Source organism: Rhynchophorus ferrugineus, unplaced genomic scaffold (assembly GCF_030347505.1).
Source record: "Rhynchophorus ferrugineus isolate W39M unplaced genomic scaffold, kcgeb_rfMv2 rfM7, whole genome shotgun sequence".
Classification (NCBI taxonomy): Eukaryota; Metazoa; Arthropoda; class Insecta; order Coleoptera; family Curculionidae; genus Rhynchophorus; species Rhynchophorus ferrugineus.
The window spans coordinates 26,519,626-26,541,819 of NW_027472586.1; the positions used below are offsets into that span (position 1 = coordinate 26,519,626).

General features: G+C 33.1%; 1 protein-coding gene across 1 annotated transcript; it reads left to right on the forward strand.

Annotated features, from left to right (window-relative positions):
• Positions 1 to 2,233: 2,233 nt before the first annotated feature.
• On the forward strand, positions 2,234 to 20,832 carry Osi10a (Osiris 10a). The gene is made up of 4 exons (XM_076410611.1): positions 2,234 to 2,523; positions 8,879 to 9,063; positions 15,582 to 15,855; positions 20,260 to 20,832. Exons 1-4 carry the CDS (start codon positions 2,234 to 2,236, stop codon positions 20,453 to 20,455), a joined length of 945 nt encoding a protein of 314 aa, XP_076266726.1. The 3' UTR covers positions 20,456 to 20,832.
• Positions 20,833 to 22,194: the final 1,362 nt, after the last annotated feature.

Consider the following 22,194-nt stretch of genomic DNA (forward strand, 5'->3'; position numbering starts at 1 on the left):
TTGTCGCTATCTGACACTGGTAACAGTGAACCTGCTCTGTGATATATTTGCCCTTGTATCTGTAAATAAAAAAAATATTATGGTGTGGTATAAATTAATGGATTGTCAATGATCAAACTTAAATAATATTTGATCTTAAAAAGTATATATTTAGTTTTAACTAATATCTATCAAATATAAAATATAATAAAAGTGTCACTGAAACTGAATCACCATATAACATGATGACTAAGTGATATATTTCGTAATGATTAAGAAATTGAAGATTAGTAACACATCTTAACTTTGGTGACAGAAAATTTTGTTCGCTAAAATAATTATGAGTAACTGCTATAATACATACCTTGAAAGTTGGCATAAAATTTTCCCGAACTGCATTTGTTGCCCCAAATGAAGTCATTTGAAAGCAATTGTTATATTGTTGAATATGTGTCAAAAAGTGTATAGAATCTGTTCCTATTCCTGAAACCAATGAGTACAATGGTTCTGGTGGTGGATCCAATTGTATCAATTTCACTTTACCATTTGCGCAACACAATCCATTGGCTTCGTTTTTGTATTTTAATGCCTTACAGTGTGAGCAAACCAAGTTCATAGAACCAATAACAACACATTGGTAGTTACTGTAGTCAATTGACACATCGTAACTGAAAGCAGCTGGATTCAAACTTGCGCGATTATTAGTTGAATGTCGCGCTCGCGCTTCACGCGTTTGTGATATCCGAATTCTTTCACGTTCATTTCCGTCGTCACGTTCTTGTGCAGTACGATTAGATCGGTAATTAGCTTGGTTTATAGCATTTCTACCTAAATTGCTTCGTCTTATAGGAGGCATATCAAATATAAATTATTTTTTCACTAATCACGAACTAAACAAACACTAACTAACTAAACACTCTGCACAAAACACGATATACGAATTTGTTTCGTGTATCACTTGACAATTCATCTGTCATCTGTCAAAAGTCATCTGTAACAGACAACTTTTTTTTTTAAATTTGATATGACTTGAACTCAAATCCTTTTAAGCCGTACGAATTGTTTTATTTATTTAAAATTTGAATTAAATTTTAAACAAATAAAAAATTTTAAATAAATAAAACAATTCGTACGGATTAAAAGGATTTGAGTTCAAGTCATATCAAATTTAAAAAAAAAAAGTTGTCTGTTACAGATGACTTTTGACAGATGACAGATGAATTGTCAACTGATACACGAAACAAATTCAAACAAAAAGGGCTATTTTTAGGGTTTTTCCAGCAATAATTCTAATTTTTCTCGCCGTAAAAACCATCCCTGAACTTCAACGAACATTTTAAAAAAAGATTTGGCCAAATTGGTCCAGGCGTTGTTGAGTTATGCGCTTAGGAACATATTTTGCGATTCATTTTTATATATAAGATTACATATTTTAATTACAAATACTTCATATACCGCCCAACTCTACCTATTAACGAAATGGTTTAATTGTATATTTTTTTAAGCAATGTTAACGTCTTGTGTTATACACCAAGTACAGCAATACTGCAAGTGCTGATTAATTCATAATATTCTCATATTGTAATTGAAATAAAATCACTCAAACGACCAACAGACTCGTTGATTCCTTCATGGAATTTAAGTATAGACAATTAATACCCTTTTATGTAAAATTTTCTAAAATAAGATAATTTTTTACATCCATCAAATGGAAGAAAGTAAGACAAAACTGAACAGTTATCGCGACTAAGAACAAAGCGATTTTTCAATGAAAACAAATAGCGCTGAGGGGGAAAGTTTTTTTCATTATTCATTCGGAAACCCATTATTGCTCCCTATTTATCTGTCTATCCATCTAGGCGTCCTTCATGCAAAACATCCGTCCTCTTTTCTTCTTCCTTCGACCGAATCGTCCGGCTTGAGACAAAGGACCCCGATAATTCGGAAATAAAAACACCCAATTAGCGAAAGCACTTTCACTTCAATTCGCAATTCACTGACTTCCCCATTGTTATTTCTCCAGTATATAAAAATCCCACACGTCCATTTTCCCAGGATTTCAACGTGTGTTGCGTGTATTTTCAACGGCATCACGTCGAAAGCATATACGATTCAAAACAAGTTAGTTAGTTGTGTAACAAAATAAAGAACCAGAAATTGTTTCTCATCAAAAAATTGTTTTATTATTAGATATAAAAAGGACAGTTGGCGCAGTGTTTAAAACAGTTTGATAAAAGCAACATTATCGTCAAATATGTCTCCAATATCAAGTGTTTTAATATTATTCTCACTTTTGTTGCTGACTGGCGCCACTTTAGTTTCATCCCCAAGTTTAGAAGATACATTTAAACAGTGCTTAATTAAGTATCAGCCAACCAGTGAATTGGGAAAATGTGTCGGGATCACAGCCATCAGTCGGCTTCAGTATATCGATAATAATCCGGAGTTTGATTTGATCGACGGTTTGACCTTCTCCAGGGATATGACGCAGGAGTATCGCGATAATGCTTATAATTACGAAGATCAAGATCCATCAGATTTAAGGTGAGTTATTATTTTGTAGTTATTTTGTGATTAAAAGCTTTTCTGTCTGACTCCGGCTAACATTAGTTAATAAATTCATATTAATAAAGTTGTAAAAAAAATTCAGGAAACATAGATCTCCTGAGAAAATATCTATAGTCAAATTATCTTCAAATGTTATCAGCATAAAATTTGCTGGCTTTTATGTTTTTATCAATTCATAAAACAGTTTATGGTTTGACATTACGTATGAATGACTGATATGAAAATGAATGGGTAAAAATAGCAACGAGTATGGAAATAGAAAGTTAATAGTCATATAATAATTTTTTAGATTTTCCTAATTTATTTCCTCAATTTTTTTTTTAAAAAAACCTACAACGTCCTGGAAAAATGTCAACTTAATCCTTATACTAGTTTTTGAAAATTTTGGGAACTCAAATACCATATACTCTTTCCTATACTCAAATATAATCTATGTATAGTAGAAATTCAATATATATATATATATATATATATATATATATATATATATATATATATATATATATATATATGTATATATTTGCGAATCAAATCATATTTATACTTTCTTCCAAAACGACAGTTAGCATTATAATAGTTACTTTGGAAATTTAACTATGACAAATTATAAGCCATCGCATTTCATCAGTGTAGTTTTAAATATAATTAACTACTTAAACACTAAATGATTATGTATTGCAAATAAATGTATGAACAATCATAATATTTCATTAACTCTAAATTGGTATCGGTGTTGGTAAATCACATCCTCTCCATTTCTATTCATTTTTACATCTAGTATGAACATATAGTATATCATCTAGTATATATATATATATATATATATATATATATATATATATATATATATATATATAATAATTCCCTTTGGAGTTGTATTGATATCCAAAACAAATTTAATTATTATCTATCTACAACATGTTGAGGATGCTGCAGAAAATTAATTATATTTAAAAATACAGACATTTGCAGACATAACAAATTATCCTAGACTCGTTGTATAACATTTAACTAACAAAATATAATTACAAAAGCAGAGTAATAAAAAAATATGTAACGAGATTTGCTTGCAATATTACCACATATAGACTTAGGATTAGGATTTTTTGGTAGTGTACTGACTAATTCCTATATGCCTGAAGTAAAAGCACGGATATGCCTGTTTAAAAAAATCTGCGAAGTAACTTGTGTTTTAATTGTTCATTTACAAATCTCACAATTTTATTCATTTGAGAAAAATATTATATTTTTACTTACTTTTAATTATTAATTATTTAGGAAACTAAATAAGAAATTCTAAGACTGAACAACCGCTGACTCCAATATTGAACTTCAACAATATTTTCCTTTTCGATAGCTGAAAGTAAAGGTTCTATGAAGAAAGACATATTATGTATTCCTATTAAATTTTGTATGTGAAAAATAATGAAACACTTACTATTTAAATTAAAATTCGGAATTTATCTTGGGGTTTCTTGGTTAAGCAATGCTCTTCTGCACCTGGGTCTATATCTTTATAGTCTATATCTATATAGGCTCATAAGTTTCTCATTATTTGCTTTTAGAAACCATTTTTTTCGTTTTTTACATTTAAATTAAGCATTTTCATCTTAAACGATATAAAAATAATGGTAACAAATTTACTCAAAAATTATATGCAAAATAGAAAAAATAACAAGATGCTCTATATAATTTCAGATCAAAGTGTAGAAACGAACAAAATAAATCTGTCTGTTTATGCTTATATACCTCCAGCACTGCAGTGACTAAGAATCACTGCGAGAACGTGGTTACGATTATGTCTCTATGTATCAATGTTTTATAGCTATTATTTTATTATCCAGCTTAATCAGCAGATGTATCTCCCTCAGACTACTGTCTATTTTCATATCTAAATAAATTCATTCGACGAAGCTATCATAAAGGAACGATCTGGAGGCCTTTCAAGGAAGCAGTATAGTATAGAGAGTCGTAATAATAATGTAACTTAATATAATTTTTGGTCTATAAGACGACATTATACTTCTATAACTTTCCAATCGCAATAATTAAAGTGAAAATCTGGGAAATAATATTTTGAACAATTACAGATTAAGTTGTCATAAAGGAATGGGCCAATTTAATTTAAATATAAAAGGAATTCTCCCTGAACATCTATTCTCGTTCCCTTAGTATTTATCTGGCTTTATTTTTCCTTCTGCTGCTTGTCGACTACCATCCCCTAAGCGTTTTCGTTCGCTTTATTTAAACAATGACTGCTTTCATTAACAAATTAGCAAAATTAGATTACAATAGGGCGACGAGTTACAAGAAAAGCCACGATGGGGATGGAAGCGAAATAAGTCGTAAAGAAAGCGGTATTACGCAACGTTAAATTAAAATAAAACATGGATATAGTTCATTATAATTCACAGTTTGATACTACAATAAACTTAGTATTCGACAACCAGAATATAATATTCTCTACATTAAATTATATTGTTCTAAACGATTTAGTGGTAATAAAAGAGGTTAAAAACAAAGATCTGAAACAATTATCGAATGCATCAGTAATCTCCTCTCCAGCTTGATATAGGAAATATAATTATAAGGAATTATATAGAGCTTCTTGGGGAAAGTTGAGCAATAAATCCAAAATCAGAAGTTATGGTGGTTTGGGTATGTTTATTGAAGAGAGCGTGATCGAATTCCTTACAGATTTCTGCATGCAAACTGATTTTTTTAAGGAGCATTAAACAAATTGTTACTATACAAGAAGTGGATTAAGATCATAGGAAGCCATCTCAAAAATAGAAGATTTAATTTCAAGTCCAAAACAAATCTGTTCATATTACTTCTCCGTTGAGACGAGACGTCATACACCCTATTTTATCACTTGACAGATGCAGTATTCCTCAAGAAGAATTAGCTATTTACCTCGAAAATGTTATATTAGACAAAATATAGAGGAAATGCGATTCAGAATCAACCAACTGTACTGGTTATTCGAAAGACACTCTCAGCTTAACTAAACATTAAAGAAATTTGTTTATTAGTCCATCACAGAGTCAATTTAGCTTAAGTTAAAATTTCGTCTTAGAACAGGAAATAAAGTTAATAGAGCTTATGATATATTCATAATTAAATTGCTAATTACGAATCAGAAAGTACTGAAAGATATATGATGCCATTATGAGTTTGAAATGAAAAACTTGTAAGAGATCTTTCGGTTTTTAACAACATCAATCCTTATAGGGTACTCAAAAAGAGTGTAACAAATAAATTGGACCTATGATAATCGACAACAGCTAACAGATAACTGAAAGACCAAAATACTGAAAGTATAAAGATAACTGAGTGGATTTGTTAGCCTTTTGATAGTAAGATGATAGATAGTAGATACATCAAGTATATACAGATAAAAAGGTCTATAAAAGCGACAATTGCCTGCTCTCAACATCTCATATCTTCGCCATAAACTCATGAAGTGCTAAAAATGTATTTATACAACTGCGAAAAGGCCACAATCCTGCTACTGCTTTTCGAGTTACTTCTTTGCAAGCTGTCTTCCAACATTTGATGTTCCGACAGGAAGACTTATTTTTGAATAGTTTGTCTTTTTTCAATATTGAAATAATTATTGCTATTAGGCCGATTATGATGATTCTTTTGCTGCTATTGCTATTATCTTAATGCTTATTGTTCTTTAAAATGAATCGATTATTGATTTGTTTTCATGATTGTACAATGGAAAGAAGGACTCCAAAGTCCAGCTAGCGTTTGCTTCAACATTCGACATAAACTCTACGTCTATGACCCTATTTCTAGTTGTATCTAATGTAACATATAAGACATTCAGCCTTCCTAAATATCAATAAGGATCTGTATAGAATACTTTCGCTACGTCCAATAACGGAAACCATAACCACCGGAAACCATAACGAGTGTGAACCGGAGTGTTAGTGTGGAGAACTCTGAAAATTCGTCCGATTAATAGATACAAAAAATATTTATTAGAATAGTAATTAAATTAAGTATAATACTAGCTTATACAGGAGGACACTTATTGAACCGATCTTCTACATGTCGCGGTATAACATAAACTTCACCAAATACTAAATGTCCATTGGGCAAATTGCGGAATGCTAAGAGAATTATCATTAAAAAAAAGCATTTGGATTGATCAGTGCAAATATACATTATCGGCACCTGTAAGAAAAACATTTTTGTGCGAAGACTTGCAGTTAGTTAGTTCATTAGTAGCATTAGTTCTTTGAAAAAATTACCACGCAGTTGCGTCACGTGAAAGCCTTGACGTTACATTACATTGACCAATGAAATTTAAATATATATAAAATATAAATTCATCTAAAAATATAAATATTATATAAAAACATCTATGAAATGAGATATAAAAAGAAATAATACTTTTTAAAGACCGCAGAATATTTATTCTAATTTTTAACTATATTGCATTTCTGAACATACAATGGCGGCCAAAAGAAAACCATAGAAACGAAATGAACCATCAAATAACTTTGCGGCTCTTAGCTTAGCGATCTAAATATGCAATATGTTCAAAGTAGTGACATCTAGATATTGGGGGTCGCGAAACACCTCTTCAAAATTGAATATAATGTTACATTGCTCTTATTTTCACTGTGTATACAGACTGTTAAACAACATAAGCTAAATGTCAATTTTGATGGTTTTCACAATTTTCCACATAAAGTGACAGTCTTCTAACACTATATATGTGCTCTAATCATGGAATAAAATCTACTACCAAAGCCTAGCAAACAATTTCAGAAACTTGTGGTGATGCAGGTCTATCAAATCCGAACTAACGGTTTGGTTACAATGATTTAAAAATGGTGAAGGACTATTGGAATTATGAGGAAAAATCCAGCTCAAACATTCAAAGAAATTGAAGGGAGCTTAGCTTAGTTGATGAATAATTTCTTTAGAGAAGTTTGCAAGTGAGTCAAAGAGATCTAAAAAGGAGGAAAATGGCCACCACAGAAATTGACTGAAAATGAATTATGTAGCATGACTTGACTGACGGTTTCGAAAAGTTAAAAAATGAAAAATGAAAGTGAAAATATATCGATGATTGGAATCGTTAAACCAACAACCTTCTTTCAATACGTTGTCACGGAGATGATTCTTCCAGAGAGATGAGAAAGAAATGTAAATATTAATGAACAATATTTAGATTAATATACGTTGTAGAAATTTTTCCTAATAAAGTCAATTTTAAAATTAATAAAATACCATAATATAGAAACCCAATAAATAATTCATAATTATTCGGCGAGACTAATGGCAAATCCGAATATAAATCCGTAAAGTTCCTCGAAAACATACCTTATATAAATATTATAAAATAAAATATTAGATATCATGCTGTCGCTTAATCCTCCCTGTCTTTTTATTGTTGAAATAATAGATTTATTGCGATTACATTTAACAGAAATTTAAATAAGTTTGGTTATATTATGAATTATTTAATCGATATCTGTTATATTCAATTATATTACACATAGATTATATAGAACGTAATAGCTTAACTTACATCAGCTATGACCATGTAGTGTTGAAATTGTACTGTCACAATGCAAAAGAAAATTATATACGGTTAAAAGTGTGAAAATGTATCCATGATTGGAGTAGTTGAACCAACTACCTTCTTTCAACACGGTCTTACGGAGAAAATTCTCCCAGAAGGATGAGAAAAAATTGTAAAGATTAATGGAGATTATTTTAGTTAATATACATAGTAGCAATTTTCTCCAATAAAGTGATTTTTAAGATGAAAAACATACCATAAAATAGGATCCAAATAATTCATAATTATTCAGCGATTTTAACGCCAAATCCAAAAATAAATCAGTAAGCTTCCTCGAAAACATACTTTATATAAACGTTATAAAATATAATATTAGTTGTCAGGCGTAGGAGTAATTAGAGATCGAATTACCATCAAAACCAAACATACTAATAAGAGAAAAAGTTCTAGTCTCAGTAGGCACGAAACCCTACCCATCCAACAAGCCAAATAACCGTCAGTTAATAAACTCATTACACAATTCCGAATGCTTGTTAAAGTATCAATTTACTTTATGAAAGTAAATTTATCCCAACCGAAGGAAAGACAATACCGGTTCTGTTGCTGTTCCCCGACAGCAACAACAATGAGAACTTTTCCAGTTTAGCTAACTAGTTCCATGAGAAACGGTGACGACATTTCCGAACTTATTTATTAAATGTTATAAATATTCGGGAAACAATTGAGCGCCGAACGTGCTCGGGGTGTTATCCAGTTGACGAAATTGAATTTCCTTTCTTGCAGGAGTATTGTCGGAACGTTCGACCACGTGTTCGGGAAGCGTGCCATGCGATGGGACATGAGCTTCATCTATCCGGGTCTTACGATGCGCGTAGCGCCATCTGTCTCGCCCGGGGGTACGTTGGAGTTCGTTCTGGATCCAAACCGAGAGTCTATTAATACTCATCGCATTAAAGACACTGGAACAGGTAATACTTTTTTTTAATTTATTTATACTTCTGATTAACATTCACTTAATTTGTTTCCTAATTTTAATAATACTAGACCCCTCATGCTCTATTTGTTCTTGCTAACTGTTCTAATAAATCGTGTAATATTAACTTTCCACTAAAGCGAGAGTCACTATTTATATTTCGGGAATTGGCAACACTTTTGTCATGTAAGTCAATCTGACAGTTCCATCGTAAAGTTTGACATTTTTGACGATATACGTATTCAGAACATTTTGTCGCACGGACGCTATTTGTTTATTTTATATTTCGTTGAAAGTTTCGTCTCGGCAAATAAAGGAACTGAATCGTGAACATTTTCGTGCGATGATTTTTTACGATTTTCGACGTGGATAATCACAACCAGAGTGCATCAATTAACGTAATTTGACTTTTGTCGATGAAGCTCCGTCAAAGACCTCCATGTATCGCTGGTTTAGTGAATTCAATCGTAGTAGTAGTTCGCTTTCTGACGAGGTCATTCAAAATCGGCTGCTGTGTCAGAAAACATCGATGCTGTGTGCGAAATCCTCAAGCAAGATCATCATGTCACCTATTGTGAGACTACTGTGAGATTGAGGCATCCCTAACCATTAGTTCCGTCAGCATGTATGCGATTTTACATGAACACTTAGCTGTGCGAAAGTTATGTTCGCGTTGGATCTCACACAATTTGACAATCGCTCAAAAAAATGTTCGTGCCGATTGGTGTAAAGAAATGCTTACGAAATTCAATCGCTGTGCTTCGAAAGACGTTTATAAAATCGTGACAGGTGACGAATCATGGATATATTCGTATGAGCCCGAAGGTAAGCAGCAGTCGACTCTATGGATGTTCTAAGGTTAACCAAATCAAACAAAAGTTATTCGCGCACGAAGAACTTCAACGAAAATGGTGGCCCGTTTCTTCGGGAAAACTGGTCATATTGCAACAATGCCTCTAGAGGATCGTGGAACAGTAAATTCTGATTGGTACACACTACACACACAGAAGTGTTCGGCGAAATAAGGAAAACCAAAAAGAGACGCCGGATTGTTCTTCATCATGACAATGCGAGCTCTCACACATAGGCTCAAACAAGAGACTATTTAACAACTCAAAACATTGAATTAATGGACCATCCATCATACAGCCCTTATTTGGCACCCAATGACTGCTTTTTGTTCCCATCCGTGAAGAATAAACTGCGTGGTCAACGATTCTCATCACCCGAAGAAGCTATTGAAGCGTTCAAAAATCATGTTTTGAAGATACCTCATTCGGAATGGAATAAATGCTTTGAAAATTGGTTTAAGCCTATGAAAAGTGTATCGATCATCGTGGCGAATACTTTGACAAACAATAAAAATATATTTGCAACTTAACTATTTGTTTTCCTACTCCCGAAATATAAATAGTGACCTTCGTATGTGAGCTACTATTTAACCGACTTCGAAAAATGAGGAGGTTCTATGTTCCACTGTATACATTTTCTAAAATTATGATTGTATTCGAAAGAGTGCACTTCAGAGGTCCCATTGGAACCAAATTATATTATGGGGAAGGGGGCCTAAATCGAGGGAAACGTTTAAATTTCAAAGGCACCTGCAATATTTTCACATATTTTTTATCTATAGTAATCAGATATTTGTGTATAATCTTATTCCCGAGCTAATGTGACGGAAAACCTGAAGTCGTTTAGTGAAAAAAGCCCTTCAGTTTGCTTTTTAATCATAAACTATAGCATATATGACGTCGTAGAAATACTGTACACAACTGTTTATATGGTGTAATGGTTGAAGTGTTTAGATACCAAACGGAGGTCGCGGGTTCGATTTCCGTCCGTTAAAAAAATTAAACCGACTTCTAAGATTTTTAATTTTTATTGAGTTCGTTATTTAGAACTCAATAAAAATTTAAAATCTTAGATTCACACAAAAAAAAACATTTTAAAATTAAATACGTATACAATAATCGTTATAAAAACTAAATAAAAACAAACAAAAACCTTATTTATCCTATCAACTACACTTATTTTGCATTCCAATAGTACACATATACACGCAATTTAGTTTAAGACCTACCTAAACCTATTTATCTTATTGCCAAGCTCAAACTATACAAAAATAATAATATAATTTTGTGACATATACCAAAAATTAAATTACCAATAGAACAAATCTATATTAGTATTACTGTTTGGGTTCGGCACGGACTTCAAAGTGATCAATTGGTAGTGGTTAAAAGAATATTGTAAATAGATAAATAGGATTAGGTAGGTATTAAGCTAAATTGTGAGTATATAGTAGAATATAAAATACGTGTAGAACATAGGTTATATAAGGGTTTTGTTTATTATTATATAGTTAATACAACGACTAATATCTACATATTTTATTTTAAAATGTTTTTTTGAGTGAAAAATCTAAGTTTGATAATTTTTTAATTTTTAGTGAGTTCCTTATTTACTTCATGAAGTTAATGGTTTTGTTGGTGGTTTAATTTTTTTGTTAAAAATATTTTATTTCAAAATACTATACCGTTTTAGAACCCATACTTGTTCTAAGAATATATTATTTATTTAAAAATAAAAACTTTTAATCTATATATTAATCGTCTTAAAACGGAAGCATTAAAATCAAATCTGACAGTACTGAAACGAAAATTTTCGGCAATTAATTTTGAGTCGGATGCTTTGTGTCTCTTTGTTTACAAAGATATTATCAAACTCAGGTTTCGATTCAATTTGATTTCTGGTGAATAAAGAGCAGCTAAGAAGAATTGTTCTTATTGAAGGACTGATAATTGATATGGGTTTGGAGATATTGCACTGGAGGTGATTTTAAGTGCTGTTAAGATTTTTCTGGGCATCTTAGACGTGTTAACTTCTGATTCTTGAAATTAATATCTTAACAAAATGCTAACCAAATATTGCAAACTTGAAATATTGCAGGTAATAAATAACTCAATTTTTGCATCATGAGTTAAAATGAATGTGGCAAAGAATATTAACAATTCTAAATGTAATAGAAATTTAATTCCCCATTTTTTAGTGAATTTTGAAGTAAAATGTAGTAGATCAACGAAGGCTAAAGAAGACAAATTAAAGATCTATCTCTAAGGACGAGATTCGATATTTGCATAAAATATTATATCAAATAAAATTATAGCTTGAAATAAATACTGAGAGGAAAAAAATTACAGCTACTGTTTTAAAAACCAACGATAAGCAAAGTACGATTCAATTTTAATTAAAAAGAGTGCAAAATACGACAAGGAAAATAATCCCAGTCCCGCCAGTAACCAGGCTGGGTCAGATAAGATGTCTTCTAGGATGATCTAAAAAGTTGATTATTCGCTACCCTTAATGCCGAGGACCGGAGTTCGGAAATAATTCCCTTCAAGGGTGATACACTGATTATAGCGACCCTCCAACTTTTCGATACTATTTTTGCAATACGATTAGTTATTTGCTTCAAAATAGGCCTCAGTTTCTTTTGAGATCTGAGAACAGGAAATAGTTGTTGCGGACCAAATCTGAAGAATACGTTGGACGAGGAAGCAACTCGAAACCCAATTCATGGATTTTTGCCATCGTTTTCACCGACTTGTGAGACAGTGCAGTGTCTTGGTGAAGCAGCAATTTCTTGTTCTCCAAATGCGGCTCAGCGATTTCGTCTTTCAAACGGTCCAAAACACTGCATGTATTATCCAATGTTGATGGTATTTTCTTTTTCAAGGTAGTCAATGAAAATTATTCCATGCGCATCCCAAAATACAGACTCCATGACCTTGCCAGCCCAATATTTCGTTTTCCCATCCTTTGGAGTGGGTTCATCGTATGCAGTCCACTCGGATTAATATCGATTGGACTTCGAAGTGAAATGATGGAGCCATGTTTCATCCATTGTTACATATCGATGCAAAATCTCGGGTTTAGTACGCTTGATCATTTTCAAACACTGCTCCGAATCATCAACTCGTCGTTGTTTTTAGTCAAATGTAAGCTCGCGCGGCACACACTTTGCACAGAGCTTTTTCATACCCAAATATTCGTGAATGATACAATGTAAACACTCAGTTGATATCTCTAGTGTGTCTGCTATTTCATTCAATTTCAATTTATTGTCATTCAAAATTATTTTGTGGATATTTTAAAATATTTTCGTGGGTAACAACCTCTTTTGGCATCCTCTTTTCGGGAACAAGCCAAATTTTTGCTTCAACTGTATTTTTTCCTTTCAAAAAGCAATATTTTATCAACACGCCAACTTCCTTTTTATCCATCTTTTCACAATAACAAAAGTTGCTTCACTCAAAATACTATAATTCACAAACTAATGATCCGCCAGCTATGTTAGGGCTAACCAAAAAACATATGGATTTAATTCTAGGAGCGCCTTCTATGTGTCCGACCGAGGACTTTTCAATTGAACTCTACCCTGACATTAATAGCGATATCAGAATATAATGTACTTTACCCCCTTGAATGTAGTTAATTGATTAGAAAAGGCTAAAATCTAGAAGAACGTGGCACAGAACCAGATATGCTGTAGAGAAACTAATATTTAAACGAATTAGTAATCAGACTATTCAAAAGATTACAGATTATAAACATAGTTGCTTCGATAAATATGTAAGTGAATTAAGCTCGGAGGTGCACAGAGATTAATCGCTATGAAATGCAACTCGGAGATTTAAAATACCAATTATTAGAATACCGCCTATTAAAAATGATCAAAATGAATGGGTTCGACGTAATGTTATAACGTAAAGCTGAATTATTTGCAGAATATTTAGCTAACGTATTTCTACCTAATGATATAGGATCTACAATAGATATAAATTCTGTTTATCGATACAATGTAGCTGTAAATCTCGTTTTTCCAACGGAAGGTGCCGCATAAATTGACAATATCATGGATCCCAAAAAAGGCTCCAGGAATTGATGATATTTCATCTGGACTATTAAAAGAGTTGCCACGAAAATAAATAATCATGTTGACATATATATTCAAGGCCTGTTTGAGACTGAAGCTTGCTCCGGGATGTCTTGAGGTTGCTTGAATAATTATGCTTAAAAAACCTGACAAACCGACAAAATAAGTTGGATCTTACAGGTCTATTTCGCTGCTACCTACGATATCAAAATTGTTTAAGAAACTGTTGTTAAAACGTATTAAACCAATTATACATATACCAGATTTCCTGTTTAGATTTCGAAATCACCACTCGAAAATCGACCAGTGCACAGAGTAAGAGCGGTTGTTGAAAAGGCATTCGAAGAAATTAAATACTGCCCTGAAATATTACTCGACGTCTCACAAGCTTTTGAACGGGTATGACATTTAGGATTGATGTACAAAATGAGCAAAATACTACCGCAGAATTATCGTCGACTGCTGGATTCGTCTGGAGTTCCACGGAGTAGTGTCTTGGGTCCACTCCTATATCTGGTTTATACTGCAGATATACCAACAACAAAAGAAACAGAACTTAGATCATTTGCCGACGGCACAATTATCATGACAAATATGTATCTATGTCTAAGATTGTAGAAAAGCTTGCAGCCAATAAAATCTGCAAATGGTCTAGAGATAGGACAATATAGCTTAATAGCTCCAAATCTGTCCATGTGAATTTTGCTTTGCGGCGAAGTGACAAAAACCTAATTATATCTCTTAACGGATGCCCGATTCCTCAAGCAAAATCAGCTAAATACCCCGGAATACATCTCAATGGTAGGTTCAATTGGAAACATTATGTTAGAAAAAAGCAAAGCACATTAGACTCAAAGTCAACCAACTGTATTGGTTAGTCGGAAGACATTCTCAACTAGTAATCCAACGTACCCAAAACAAAGTTCTACAATTAATTATCAATGCTTATCGCTACCTAACCAACGACGCAAAGATTTCGCCTTAAAATTGCTAAATCATAACACCGTGGAGGCAATACAACTACTGGACAGCACACAGAAAATCAGAAGATTGAAGCGAACCAAACGACAGGAAATTGTTTTTTGTACAAGTGTATTCTTAACTTTAGCTTAAGTAGATTATTTTTACGTTAATTTGGGAAATACATACTGAAGTATTAATCCCGTACTCATCCTGTTTGTATATTAATGCAACTATAACAGAACAGTAATAATAAATTAATTTGTAAATTAAAATTGTATTAAGTATATTTAATGTAAGATATAATTAATATAGAAAATAACATAATATACCCGGTTTAAATTAATTAATTTTTACTACAAAACAAGTTTAAATATTTAAATCTTACAGGTAACCTATATTTAGCTGTCGCCATCTAACCTTAATATTCCAAAGCACGCTTCTAGTTCAATAACCCCCACCGTCTTAATACCTCGTCTTTCCGCTTTTATTGACATTCACATTCAACTTGATCTTGAGGAATAAATCGAATGTTTTCTTGCACAATACGTTAGCATTTGAGTGGCTCGGCGATAGATGGCGCCGCGTGATTTGTTAAATTTTATTTTATTTTCTAGGACGGGTGTTAGCCAGGCAGTTTTTGGTCCCGTTGCTGTTGGGATTCAAATTCAACGTTGCCACACTGATCCCTATTCTATTTGGGATATTGGTACTTGCAGTTAAGAAGGCGATATTCCTAAGCAAACTGGCCCTGATAGTGAGCAGTGCTTTTGGTCTCGGAACTTTGTTGTTTAATAGTAACAACGGATATGGGGGATACGGAGGTCCCGAGCAGCAGTATTATGCAGGTCCGCAGTATCATCCCACAACGTTTGGAAACCAATATAGAAAGTAAGGCATTTTTGTTATTTCCTCAGATTGTAAGACCGTTGTAAAAACTGACCTATTTTTAATATTTTTAATCCTCGCTGATTTTTTGTTGTTGTTGAAATAACAGCTTTATTTCGATCACACTTAATAAATCACTAAGTGATAATAATTTATATAATATATTAATACAATAATATAATAAATAATTGTTTTAAAAATTATTAATATCCCTAAATAAATAATAACCAAAACTGTAATAAACTATTTTAAATTGTTGAGATATTACGGTTATTAATTGATAATCTGAGGTTACTTTTAACAAACAGCTTTATTTAATACACCTATATAAACAGTTGAAGACTCTATATAAACGAACTAATGAATTAATCTATATACAATGACAAACGACAACAACGTGGTTTCTCTCTGACACTTCTACGTATCTGACAACTACATAACTCGAAAGTCCCTCAAGATTCCCTCTTTTAACTAAAGAAGAAATATTTACTTTATCAATTTGTCTTGTTAAGTACAACAATATAATGAAAGTACGAAAAAGATTTCAATCCTACAGCAACCCTAATTCACCACACGAAACCTGCAAACTAGTCCTCTGAAGTGGTTTGTTTATGATGTCTGCCACCTGCAGCACTGTTGAGACATCTTGATTCCGTTGTTAGTTGTCCCTGACGGTAGGCCTGATCTGCTCGATTCCCGAGCATTAGATACTTTAATGCTCCGACTGCTTCTCTGTTTGAAAACTTCTGCTTTATATTATCTTCTTTCTCTGATTGTAAAGAATATAATCATTAAAAGACCGAAGCTCTTTTAATGTTGACCGATCTCTTAGCCTGGCATCTAGCCTCTCTTCTTAAAGCTCTGAAACAACTTCATTAAAGTCTTCCTTTGAACTGTTTCTCTCACAATCTTGTGAGTAGTCGTTAACAGTTTCGTCTTCTGGTTTCACATCTTGAAATGGTAGTATTTATTGCAACATCCAGGTTTCCCTTGAAATTGTTGTACATCTCTAGACAAAATAATGCTTTGATCCTATTCAATCCATATTCTAAATCGTTCATCACCATCATATCCTATGAAGCGCCCTTTTACGGTTTTCCTATACATTTTTCTTCTTTTCTGACTAATGATATGGGCACAACATGTTGAACAAATGATCCTTAGATTTTTGGTTCGCGGCTTCTTTCCATTCCAAAATTTGAAAACAAACACCATCTAAAGATAATTTTCCCGTTCTGTTGAGAATATATACTGCGGTGTTAACTAACTCAGCATAATCCTGCTGGTCACTTCTGGATTTGAATATTTCGAGGTCCTGGCCATTTCAACTACTAACTAGTTCTATTGTCTCACTCACAAACTCCATTCTGCTCGGGAATGTAGGGCGCCGTTAACCTTTGTGTAATTCCATTTTTGCTTAAGATAGATTTAGCCTCCCCATTGTTAAACTCCTTGCCATTATCACTCAGCTTCTTTTTACTGAATGTCCCAATGTCTTTGTATGCCTTAGAAAGTCCTTCAGCGCTTCAATGACCTCTGACTTTTGTGCTATAAAATAACAATATCGAAATTTAGTATAATTATCCTTAAACAAAACAAAGTAGCACTTCTTTCTGAATGATTCATGAAAAGGTCCACAGTTAATAAGTTCCCCATAAGTTAATATTAGTTCACTTGTAGTTTTTGATATCTCCCTTATATCAAATGGTAAAGAGTATGCCTTTCCATATGTATATGGTTCACAGATTTCTGCTTCATCTGTCTTGACATCAACAGAAAATCCTTCTTGAGCTTTGCTTTCACATGACGTTTATTTTGGTGACCGCATCTCTCATGATGCAACTGTAACAGATCACATTTTCTCTCGACAACAAAACATACATCAACTCGATGTCCAGCTACTAATGGTTTAATGACTGCTTTGTACCGAGTGCCATTTACTGCACGAAAACCTCATAACTTATATTGACCGTGAATCTTATTATGAATATAAGCAGGACAAAGGCGTTGACTCAACTTACTATTCCTATTTTGGTCATGAGCTGCTAGAACAGAGAACATCTTTCTGGAAATATTCTTACATCTGTCTTTAACTGTTGATGAGAACCGGATTATTTCTTTTCCATAAGCATTTATAAGTACTTTTTCAACACTTTTAATGCATTGTTGACTGAATGCTTCATAGCTGACAAAATAATCTGACCTATTTGTCATGTGCTTCATAGCCCCATTGTCAATCCACCAATTGGTTTCGTCTACTTCTGCAGAAAAAATCTCAACACATGTCGTCAATAGTACTGTGTTGCTATCCACTGTCTTATCCTTTTCCTCCTTCAGTGTTGCATCCTTAGACGGTCGTCCATCAGCAATCCGCTTCATACATTGTCTAATCCAATGGCCCGGTTGTTTGCAATAGTTACAAGTACTTTTTCCCTTAAACTTATTTCTTATTTTGTTACCATGATTTACTTAACATAATTTTACCACTCCTTCACTAAAATTCCTTTCAAACCTTTAAAGTTGTTCTTTTAGCTCTTCGAATGTCCTCATGTCACTCCTAGTTAATAACATCCAACTTTATTTGAAAGTTTCAAAGTTTGCTGGTAAAATATGCAAAAGTTCCTCCTTTTCATAGTAACACTAAATCAGGTAAGTAATTCGTTTAAATCGTTTTTGGCTTTAAGTCCGTTACTTAATTCCTTTCACAAACCTGCCAATTTTGCAATGTATGCAGATCTATTTATATATATTAGTGAACTATTTAATTTCGAAATTAATAACCTCAAAAGAAACATATCTATTTTCATTTCGGACACGAAACTGGACCATTACCTGTTGACATTTTACAGTTGATTTTAATTGATACTATGTGATTACTTTTGTGGCTACCGCCACGACATTTTAGGCCACCACGAATTCATCAACAATTACAAAGGTTGGCAACGCCGGTGGATTGGTAGCATGCAGTTCCAGGCTATAAAAGACCATCACGACGACTTCTCGCTCTCTTTTCTTTTCTCCATCCCCTTGTAATAGTACTACTTCCACAGCGCTATCGTACTTCCTCTACCTAACCTAATATCCTTTCAATTCTCCCGTCGGCCACATGTATCATTTAACATTGAAATAAACAGTATTTCTTCAACCGGTGTTTTCAATTCTCGTGAAAATTCCTTCCAAAAATAGTAGTGAGTGTTCTGACAAATAATCGCAAGGGCAGCCACATATTTCGACCGACTGACCGATCCGACGAACATTCCTACAATTGGTGACCCCGACGTGATCAAAGTGCCTAACAGGTAAATCAGTTCAACATAAGCCACACGACAGGTGCTTGACACCTGCATGGAAGGATAGCACGAGGAACGGAACCCATCAACATCACATGGTCGACGACATCTCACGAGATTAGCCTGATGGACGCAAGCCACAGAAGCCCACCATGTATACCATCAACACATGAACACCCTCGCATCACGAAATGGGACATGTAACACACTTAGATACCCTCAAACAAAGCTAAACGCCCCTATGCGAACGACGTCCTGCTGCAGCTCCGATGGCAGCTGATCCCGTAAAACTCCTCGCTCAGGTTGGGATCCCCATCTCATCAGCAGTCCCCGGGCGTTTGTTTGCGTGATTGCGGGTGCACTCCTGAACTTGCACCACATAGAGGTACGTTCCACGGTAGTTCCACTAGGAGGGGAGTTATGTGGCGACCGCCACGACCTTTTAGGCCTTTTAGGCCAACGCCGGTGGATTGGTACCATGCAGTTCCAGGCTATAAAAACGTCTCGCTCTCTTTTCTTTTCTCCATCCCCAATTCCAGTGCAAATTCCTTCCAAAAATAGTAATGAGTGCTCTGACAAATAATCGCAACGGCAGCCACACATGTCGACCGACTGACCGACCCGACGAACATTCCTACACTTTTAACAAACAGCTTTATTTAACACAACAGATTTTAGATAACAGTTGAAGATTCTATATAAACGAACTAATGAATTAATCTATATACAATGACGAACAACAACAACGTGGTTGCTCTCTTGACTGAGACTTCTATATATCTGACAACTACATACTCGAAAGTCCCTAGAAACTAGTAACATTTCATTATTGTACTTAATACAGATTCCTTCTTTTAACTAAAGAAGAAATATTTACTTTAACGCAAATATTTTACTAAAACCCCATATTTAAATTAATAATAATAAAATGAATATATAACATCTGATTTTTTTCAACCACTCACTAGTTGGATTATTTTTTGATATTGTTGTTCATAATAACTAATTCACAATAAATTAATATAAAATATATCAACATAACATAAATAAATGTTATATATTGTGTATTGTAGGTGCACTATAAATATTTAGTACATCTTATACTATATCATTCTAGTTACGGTGAACAATATGCTGTTCATGATGTTTCACAATACAGAGGCATGCCGGATCAGTCAACGATGGATCAGTTTAAGTTATATGGAAATCTTGGTAACGAATTTGACCGTTCCAGTGGTGAAAAACAACCTAAAAATGGCAGAAACTTCGTGTGGAGTGAGGACGAAAAAATGCAAAAATCGGCATCAACTTGAATAATAAATTATGAATATTGTACTGAAAAACCTATTAGCATTCGATACCAAATATTATATCTTAATTTATGTAAATGTAAATATGCTCGGTAAATGTGATTATTTCTAACACTGCATCCTATAATTATGAATTTAATTCTTTGTTAAATATTCATTACAATCTAAAATAAAATGTTCTTGCATCTTTTAGAATATTTAAGTTTAATAATAGTAAACAAAGTGATACTGTTAGAGATAGGCATAATTCATCGAGGAAGACTGTAATTGATTGTAATTAGTCATAATAGAATTAACCAGAGATTACAATTGTGTAACAGCACTATATATACCGAACTAAAACTAAAAGAAACAGACTGTGAAATAAATCGTTTAGTTAACCTACCAGGGAATATATGTTACATTTAACTGTACTTTTATTTGGTTTTACTGAATTCCACAATACAGTTCTTTATCTACATATTTTATGATCATTTAATTCTATCCATTTACTCCAGTTCAAGTCACTGAATCCTGAAATATTTTATTTATTTATTTACATATTTAATGTAAGAGATTTAAATTGACTTAAACATGTGGAGATCAAAACAAACACTTTTCGCTAAGTTGAAAACTTTTATTTTAACGTGATGAAGTGACGATTTGTTGATCTTGATCCCATCTGATTCTAATATAATATTAAAAATACTTAGCTCATCATATTTTAAATTAGTCACTTATATACTAAATTTTAGAACAGCCAGGGCAGAATGATCCTGAATGATCAATTATAATCATTTACTAAATTGTTCTTATATTTAGGAATATCAATTTTACCAACTAGGGTTTATCTGGAACTTACTTGGGTCCTTATCTGGTCTGTTTAGACAAGGGATACGGATGGTTACTGTTCTTTGTTAGAATGTACACTAAAACTTATGAACAATCACAATTAGAAAAGTATACCACATCCAGGTCCTAGCGGAGTTCGAACCCGTGTCTGTCGCAGTAGTAGGGGACCTGACACTTTGGCCACTGGAGCTTTCCAACCGGCTAGAACTTGTATGGTCTTGATATGGTGAAGTTGCAAAATAACGTACACTGCAATGAAAATTTTATGGAGATATTTAACACGTTATTAGTTTTGTCTACCAGTTTTGGAATTTTAGCGTAGGTTCTCCGCTTTTAAAGTGATAAGATACGAAATGCGTTCATATCTGAAATAAGTTCTTAGGGGTAACCTAATGTTTCAAAGTACTTCAATTCTAACAAATAAAATAACGTTTATGTATTGTATGGACCCACTTGTTATATATAATTGCTCGTCCATATTGTTAATAGATTTTATTAGTATTAGGATTGGAAAATATTCCTACAGAGGATGTAACGTTGGAAAAATATTTGCCCAATAGCTAAAAAGAAACATTACATTCGGTTCTATGCCAAAAATAACATTCGTCAAAGGAGCATAGAATACATTTGGAAATGTGGCTCATAAAAACTGTGAGAGATAACGCCAAGATAGTACCATAACTGAAATTTCAATCAGAAGGAATACTTTCCACTTGCTTTTCAAAAATCGTCTTTAGAAAACCAGTTAACATGCTACATTTCGCTCGCAAATTCTGAGACGATATAACCCATCATGGTAGTAACATAGAGAACACCGTTTATTTACTTTTGCAATGTGGGCTTTAAAAAATAAGTACTTTAAGAATTGACGGTGAGAGAATAGTATTTTAGAGCTCCGTCATAGTACCATT